Here is an 8,651-nt window from a genome sequence, read left to right on the forward strand (position 1 = left end):
AAGAAAAATCTCTGGGTGTGGTAATAATGCATACCTGTAATCCCAGCACTTGGGAGGCAGAGGCAGGAAGATTGCAAGTTCAAGCCCAGCCTGGACAACTTAGTAATTTTAGCAGGAATCGCTCTCTAAATGGAAAAATAAAAACAAGGCTGGGGATATCTCAGTATCAAGGATGAGACGCAGTCCTGCCCCTCATAGATTTTATATTTATATTTACTTATTTTTAGTGTCTGGTTCTAAAATTTTTTTTTTTTTTTTTTTTTGTACCAGAGATTGAACTCGGGTCCTTGTGCTTGGGAGGTAGGTGGTGGAACCACTGAGCTAAATCTAGTCAATAAATTTTAACATACACGAAATTCTATAGTCCTCACCAAAGTAAGAATTCAGAACAGTTTTATCATCTGAAAAAACCCTCTTGTGCTCTTGCTTTGTATCACAGATTTCCTGACCTCTTTCCCTGAGCAGCTGCTGATCTGTCCTCCATCAGTGTGGAGTTCATTGTGCACAGGTTTTTAATTTCCATCGATGGAATAAGTGCTTCTTTAGCCTAGTTTATTTCTTTTGCCATTCAGCCTGTTGGGGATAAAGCAGTCTTAGAATATAAGGACCAGCTCCACTGTGCACAGAAGGGGCCAAGAAAGAGACACAGATCCAGGATTTGATAGAGTGCAGTTTATTGGGAGAACTCAGTGACAGAAATATCTTGGGTGGTAGCAAGACCTGTTGGAGCCTGACAGTTTGGGTCAGAAAGAGGGGTGTATTTATAGGCAAGGAGAAAAGTGGCTTCATGATGGTTGGAATGTATGTAGTTTATTTTAGGACAGTATCAGAGGCCGTGTGCATGGCTTCACTGTACTACTCTAGTGGTTTTGTTTATTACAGCTTCCTGGGAAACTGCAGGAAAGGCTGATTAGGGTTACTCTGGTCAATGACAGTGGTTGTGCCTCAGTATGGGTGCAGTCTGACAAGGTGAGTCCATACAGCACTGTATTTGTAAGTGGTTTCTATGGTTGGCTAGACAGCTACCAGTTCCTGTTCTCAACAGCTTTCCATTCAGTCTGCCCTGCATAGATGTGGGTGTGTGTGGGGGTCTCTGTGTGTGGGGGTGTTGTAGGCCCTAGAGTAGGGTAAGGAACCTTCCTTCCCTGTAACTCATTTAACCCTGAGTGCACTGGCTCTCCAGTCTGCCCTCCTGCTAGCAGATGTGTGCCTCTGGCCTCATTTCCACCATTTCCTGTTACTTGGTTATTGATCTTTTGAAAGATCACTGAGTGTTGTTATTTGCCTTGCATTGCTGTAGGCACTTGGGATATGATTGTGGATAAAGCCAGATGAAAAAGCCAAAAAAGAAAAAAAAAAAATCCTGTCTTGGAGTTTATATTCTAGCTTTCTAATATTTGCCAGTTTAGTGAGGTAAGGAAATAAAAATTGAATTTATGATTTCATAAACATGTATTTGAGCTTGTCTTCATAACATTAGCCATTTGAGTTTTCTCTCTAGTGATTTCTTGTTTTTCTATTGGATGTTTGATTTTTTCTTTTTTGGTAGGAATATAGTAGTTTGTTGAATATATGTTTGCATTGGTGGTAGATGTTGTAATGTAATATTTGCTCATTGTTAACTTCTGACATTTCTGACATGGTTCCTGAAACTCACCATTTGAGTGGTGGGGTGATAGGAGCATCTTGTTGAAATATCTGGTGTTGGTCCTCTTTCTGAGTAGATTCTGAAACACTTTTAACCTGTGGTGTGCTGTGTCTTTCTGCTGGGCAGGGATGCTGGCTGGGAGCCTCTGCATAGCTTGAGTGAGGGGCTCCTGTAGCTCAGGGGTACAGTGCCTGCCTGTATGTCCAGGATGTGGGCTCCTCCCCAGGAATGCAAAAGCAAAAACAGATAAACAGAAGGGGGGCTGCTGTGCAGAGCAAGGCATGCTAAGTAGATGGGGATTTGGGGCCCCACCATATGTGGGGGGAGAGAGTGGCTGGAGATCAAGTTGATTTCCAGCAGCCAATGATTTCACCAATCCTTCTCAAGGCCTGAACCTGCATACCAGTTCTTACACGTGTAGATTAGTGAAGGACCCTTCCCAATGCACCCTACCTCATCTGCACCTTTCATCAAGGCTGTCCATTTGTGTCCTGTGTAATATCTTGGATAGTAGATGGATAATAGTAAGGGTTTCCCTGTTTTTGTGGGTCATTGTACTAGTCCCTGTGGTTTCACTTTCCAAGGTTTTATTTCTTTTTGGTACCAGGGATTGAACTCAGGACCTCACACTTGCCAGGCAGGCGCAGTGCTGCTGAGCTAAATCTCCAGCCCTCCAAGGATTTAATTACCTGCTGTCAACCTTGGTCTGACAAATTAGTAAATTCCACAAATAAACAATTCAAAAGTTTTATTTTTTTTGAATCAGTCCAGGCTGGTCTTGAAATCACCATGTAGCCCAGGTTGACCTTGAGCCCCTGACGATCCTTCTGGCTCAGGGTCCCAAGTGCTGGGATCACAGGCATGCACCACTGCACTGGGCCCAATTCTTAAGTTTTAAATCATGTGCTGTTCTGATTAGTGGGATTCACTCACACTGCCTGCCCTGGATTTGAGTCATCCTTTTGCATATCGAATCCCACCTATTAGGCACCTGGTAATCTTGGTTGTCAGGTTGGCTGTTGGCAACTCTGCCAGCCCTGTGCTACCTTATTGTGCCTGTCATTTACCTCTCTGTCCTCTCACTGAGTAGCCATTGAATTTCTTCCACGTCACAAGAAGGTTGAGGATAGTGTGAAGGTATTTCATGAGGCAGATCATTTTCACATGACTTTTTAAATATTTATTTATTTATTTATTTTTGGCACCAGGGATGGAACTCAGGACCTTGTGCTTGCAAGGCAGGTGGTGGGACCACTGAGCTAAATCCCCAGCCCTTTCATGTGACTTTTATTGAAATATGTTGTCATAATTCTTCTGTCTTCTTTATGGTCATTGTTAATATCTTCTGTGCCTAATTTAGTGTTACATACTTTTATCATAGATACGTATGGATAGAAAAAAACAGTATATGTTGGATTTGCAACTATCTGTGATTTTAGGCATCCATGGGAGGTATTGGAATGCGTCCCTTGTGGATAAGGGGGATTTGACTGTCACTATGAGGACGGGTTGTGGGTCACCCATTTGTAGCCAAGCCATACAGAGGTTGTGGGTAACCTGGAGCCCTGCTCCTTGGAGTTGGCATCTGAAATGGGGGCAGTCTTGTGGTACTAATCTCTTGACCTGTAGATAGTGTTAGAGTTGAATTGGATTGTTGTGCACATGTTGGTGTTGCAAAGAATTGGCACGTGCTTGGTGTGAAAATCTACATGTGGTGTTGGAAGCATGACTGGAACAGTGTCCTTAGAGATTTTTAGATGTCCTAATGTTGTGAGTGAGCTCTGCCAGTAACATGGGTCTGGCATGTGTCTTCACGATGTCAGAATTGATCGAATATAACAGTAAATTCATGAGCTATATCAAATTATCAGCCTCATTAGGCCAAGTACTAAAAGGTCACCCGGTTCCAATAAGCTGGGTTTTAAAATTTAAATTACTAGGATTTATAACTGTCACATCACACTATACTGCTATGGCAGTTCCAGAATGGCTGGGGAGGGTGAACAGTTAATAGTGGCAGCAGGAACTGAAGAGGAAGAACTGAGGGCAGGCAGTTCTGCAGAGTCTGCAGAGATGTGACAAGTCACAGCAGGTGGCTTGATAAGATGACAGACCAGGCAGGGTTTCTTCCAAGGCCCAGAAGGCTGGGGCTTGTTGCAAGTGCAGAGTTGGGTCATAGCCTGTCTCTAGTGAGCCGCCTCAGTCAGGGACACAGTGAGCTGAAGCCAGGGAGAGAACGCCAGAGTTCCCAGCCTTGGTCTGATGAGGTGACTGCCCAGCCAGTGTGAGGCAGGTGCTCTTCCTCTTACATGGTCCAGGCAGGGCTGCATGGCTGGTGCGTGCGCTGGTGTGTCCAGTAAGCTTATGGCCTGTTTTATCTGACATAATTCAAATATGTCCTAGTCCACGTGTCTTTGATTTAATTTGATATGTTTATAGGTGGCAATTTATATAGCAGAATTAATTTATAAGGGTTTTTTTTTTTTTTTTTGGTACTAGGGATCAAACTCAGGACCTTGTGCTTGCGAGGCAGGCTTGGTGCCACTGACGTAAATCCCCGGCCCTTAATTTATAAGTTTATGCCTTATGACTGTACTGTGCAGCTGGGAGTTGTGGGGTTTTTTTGTTTGGTTGAAGTTTGGCGTGTCCAGTGTCTTGTGATTATCTGTTTTTGCATACAAGTTACCAAGTCGTTCTGCCACAACATTTCTCTTCAAAATGGAGCAAACTTCTGTTTTATACAATGGAGTCACTTAAGATAAAGAGCACAGCGTAAAAGCTACTATTCTGTGTAACATGGAGTAACTGACAGCAAGGCGTAGCTGGCTCTAACACTGTATATAGTTTGCACTGTCATCTCTTTCACAGATCTGTGTGTGCATAATATATTTTTTGGGGGGTGATGCTGGGGATTGAGTTTAAGGACTTGAAAATGCTAAGCACATGCTCTACCACTGATGTTCATCCCCAGACTAGATAGGTTTCTAAGCCCACCTTCCCCTCCCCTCTTTCCTTTCCCCTTTAAACCTGGGGCCTTCACAATGAGCTCCATTCTAGGCCACCCCCTTTGGTACCAGGGATCAAACTTGGGACCCGGGCCCATCTAGCCCTTTTTAATTTATTTTGAGAGAGGGTCTCACATAGTTGTTAAGCTGCCCAGGGTAGATTCCTGCGTCACCCTCCTAAAGTGTTGCGATTATAAGTGTGTGGCATCCCATTTGGCTAATTATGGTATTTATACAATTATTTTAGTAAGAGTCTTTATGATAGGATTTATTTATACTGCCAGGTTAAGATTCTTTTTTGTCTTTTCTTGTTATGTAACGAATTTCATGGCAAATTTTTTCTTTTCTTTTTTTTTTTTTTGGTACCAGAGATTGAACTCAGGATCTTGGGCTTGCAAGGCAGGTGGTGGAACCACTGAGCTAACTCCCTGGCTCTCATGGCAATTGTTTTTGACTGAAACTTTATACTGACAGTGGCCTCAAGTCATTGTTTTCAACTTTTCTTTTGCACCTCTGGTGCTGCTGAATTATACTGTCAGTGGCAGTGGCCCTGTATAACAATGGTTCTCAGTTGGCAGTGGAGGAAGGCATTGTACTATAGAGTTAAAAATTCAGTGCAGAATGAGGAAATGTTCTTTCTCCTTTCTACCATGCAGACAAGCAACTGGGAGTCACTGGATTAAAGTGATTAGTGTGATGTGCAGGTGGATAAATTATTAAAGACTAAATTTTTTAGTTGCAAGATCCAGTAGGAAATTGATGGGTATCATTTTTTTGATCTTACTGAGTTTATTGATACTTTTTAAGTATATACTACAGTTATATTCATCATTGGGATCTTGTACCTTTACATGATAGATCTTGGTTCTCATTTTTTTCCCCATAACCCTGCCCTCCCTTTACCCTCTCCATCCTCCCCTATTTACAAAGACTGTTTCCATTTTTTCTTGTCTGTGATGAGATATTACTTTGAAAGACACATGCTTTGACAAATTTGAGTGATACTGTTTTTTTTTTTTTTTACATTGCCCTTTTAGTGAAGAAGTAAATATATTCATTATTACTAAATAAATTACACTGGATTTATTATAGCTCATGTATTTTTCTTTTTTCTCTTTTTAATCATTAAACATTCAGTTAATGATGTGTGTTGCAACTTTCTATTTCAGGGTGGAATTTTTGCCTAGAGATTGCCAGGTAACCCACTGCATTTTGAAAAGCAATTAATTACAGATTTGAACATTTTTAATTCTTTAGATGATGGTGTTGATACCCAAAGTGGAACCAAGAAAGAAGATCTAAATGACAAAGAGAAGAAAGATGAAGAAGAAGCTCCTGCACCTGCCTTCAGGGCCAAGTCCATCCTGGAGAGCTGGGTCTGGGGCAAGCAGCCAGGTATTGTGATCTTCGGAGGTGCTGCTTGGCTTTGGGAAAGCTTTATCCAGCACCCCTTTCTTTTCTGCCCACCATAGTTGGACTGTTGTCTATTAAATGTAATTTCTTCAAATTCAGATTAAAATTTTTTTTGTATTATAGTATGTATAACATAAGACTTAGCAATGTTATCATTTTTAAGCATGTAGTTCAGTGACATTAAATATGTTAATGTTGTGGTGCAATATCACCACTATTCATTTCCAGAGCTCTTTCATCTTACAGAACTGAAACTACCTGCTACACACTGTTGCTCTGCCTACGCAAGCAGCCACATTCTCCTTTTGTCCACCATGCATTTAACTACTCTAGGACTTTGCACAAGTGAAGTCACACCATACTTGACCCTTTGGTCTGGCTTTTCGCTTGGCATATCTTCAAGGTTCATCATATTGTGGCCTATGTCAGATTTTCCTGTCTTTTAACTATAGACTAAATACTATTCCAGCATATGTATATCCCACACTTCTTTTATTCTGTGGTTCATGGACACTGAGTGCTTTCAGCTTTTGCCTTTTGTGAACAGTGCTGATATGAACATTGGTTTACACGCATCTGTTTGAGCTCCTGCCTTGAATTCTTTGTTATATACTTAGCAGTGGAATCGTTTGATAATGTAGTAATTCTGTGTTTAACTTTAGAAGATGCATTTTCCACAAAGGCTGCACCATTTTTCATTTTTCCAGCAGGGTACAAGCATTGTAATTTCTTCATATCCTGGCCAATGCTTCGTTATTTTCCTTTCTATTTTTTTGATAATAGCCACAATAATGAGTATGAAGTGATATCTTAGTTTTTGATTTGCATTCCCTAATGATTAGTGCTACTAAGTGTCTTTTTTATTTTTTGGGGTACTAGGGATTGTAGCTCAGGTCCTTGTGCTTGCGAGTCAGGTGGCGGAACCACTGGGCTAAATCCCCAGCCCCTCCAAGTGTCTTATTTTTTATGTACTTATTGGTTATTTATAAATGTTCTTTGGAGAAATGTCTATTCAATTATTTTGCCCTCTTTTTTTGGGGGGGTGATTTGGGATTGAACTCAGAACCTTGTACTTGCAAGGTGGGTGACAGAGCCACTGAGCTAAATCCCTGGCCCTATTTTGCTCATTTTTTAGTTTTTTTTCTCAGTGGTAATGGTTCTTTATCAAAGTTGAACTTTTATAGTCATCTATTCCTTATATTCAGGCAAATAAGACTCATATTTTTATTCTTTGCCTCTCACTTTATCTTGTTTAATTTTGTGTTTTTTAATGACTGATGTGTTTTTGTTTCAGTTTTGTTGTTGTTGTTCTGGGGATTGAACCTAGGACCTCATCCGTGCTTGAGCACATGCTCTGCCACTAAGCAATACCCCTGGCAAGGAACCCCATTTTTTTTTTTAACATACAGGGAATGTAAATGAAATTTTCTTGTAAAAATCAGTACTTTATGAAGTGGGAGGTTCTGCCTGACTGCCTACCATACTTACAGTTTTCTCCTAAGAATTAATTGCTACTGGGGCCAGGGATTTAGCTCAGTGGTTCCACTGCCTGCTTTGCAAGCACAAGGACCTAAGTTCAATGTCGGGTACCAAAAAAAACAGAATTAGCTGGGTGTAGTGGCGCATGCCTGTAATCCCAGCACTCGGGAGGCTGAGTCAGGAGGATTGCTGTGAGTTCGAGACCAGCCTGAGCTACATAGTGAGTTCCAGGTCAGTCTCAACTACATAGTGAGACCCTGTCTCAAAAAACAAAACAAAACAAAACAAAAAACAATTAATTGCTACTATTAATTTGATGTACATACTTTTGTTTTCTTGCATGGGCACATATAAATGCATATATTTAAATTTAATTTGTAAGTGGAGTTAATAACAGTTATCCAACCTTATAGGCTGTTGTGGAATGAGCAGAGTAGGTCAGCTAAAGTACTTATGCTGTTGTCTAGAATATAACAGTTAAACCAGAAATTTGCTTAAATATGGCTTGTATTTTATTTCTTTATCTGTCTTGCTAGAACTTACCAATTCAGTTGGCTTTTTTCCCTCAAAGAACCAGTTGCTGGCTTTATTGACCCCCACATTGTTTTTTGGCTTTTTCATTGATTTTTGCTTTAACCTTTATTACTTCGTTTTTTTTTCCTGCTTGGCTTTGGTTTCTCTCTGCTCTTCTCTTTCTTCTAGTTTCTTCAGGTAGAAGCTTAGATAATTGATTTTAAGTCTTTTGTCTTTTCTGATTTAAGGGTTCAAAGCTGTAAATCCCCCTCTAAGCAGAGCTTAGATTTAAACCATAGATTTAGAAATGTTCTTTCATTTTCTTTAAGAAAAGAAAAAAATACATTTTTTGAGACAGAATTTCACCATGTAGTCCAGGCTGGACTTGAAGTCACTGTATAGAACTTGCAACCTTCCTGCCTCTCAATGAAAATATTTTCTAACTTTCCTTATAATTTCTTCTCTAGCCCATTTATTATTAGAAATGTGCTAATTTCCAAATATTTGGAGGGTTTCAAATATCTCCTTGTCTTTTTTTTTTTTTTTTTTTTTTTTTTTTTTTTTTTTTTTTTTTTTACTAGTGCTCTTTTTTG

The 8,651-nt window shown here is 40.3% G+C and overlaps 1 protein-coding gene across 6 annotated transcripts in view; it reads left to right on the forward strand.

Annotated features, from left to right (window-relative positions):
* Herc2 (HECT and RLD domain containing E3 ubiquitin protein ligase 2) overlaps positions 1-8,651 on the forward strand; it is a 189,282-nt gene that overhangs the window by 20,580 nt on the left and 160,051 nt on the right. For all 6 annotated transcript variants that reach the window (XM_010612947.1, XM_010612945.3, XM_033761041.1 and 3 more), the window contains exon 4: positions 5,911-6,048. In XM_010612947.1, coding sequence (XP_010611249.1) covers positions 5,911-6,048 — 138 coding nt within the window. The remainder of the gene's footprint in view (positions 1-5,910; positions 6,049-8,651) is intronic.

The sequence above is a fragment of the Fukomys damarensis genome, unplaced genomic scaffold (assembly GCF_012274545.1).
Source record: "Fukomys damarensis isolate Sample0158 unplaced genomic scaffold, DMR_v1.0_HiC HiC_scaffold_7, whole genome shotgun sequence".
Taxonomy (NCBI): domain Eukaryota; kingdom Metazoa; phylum Chordata; class Mammalia; order Rodentia; family Bathyergidae; genus Fukomys; species Fukomys damarensis.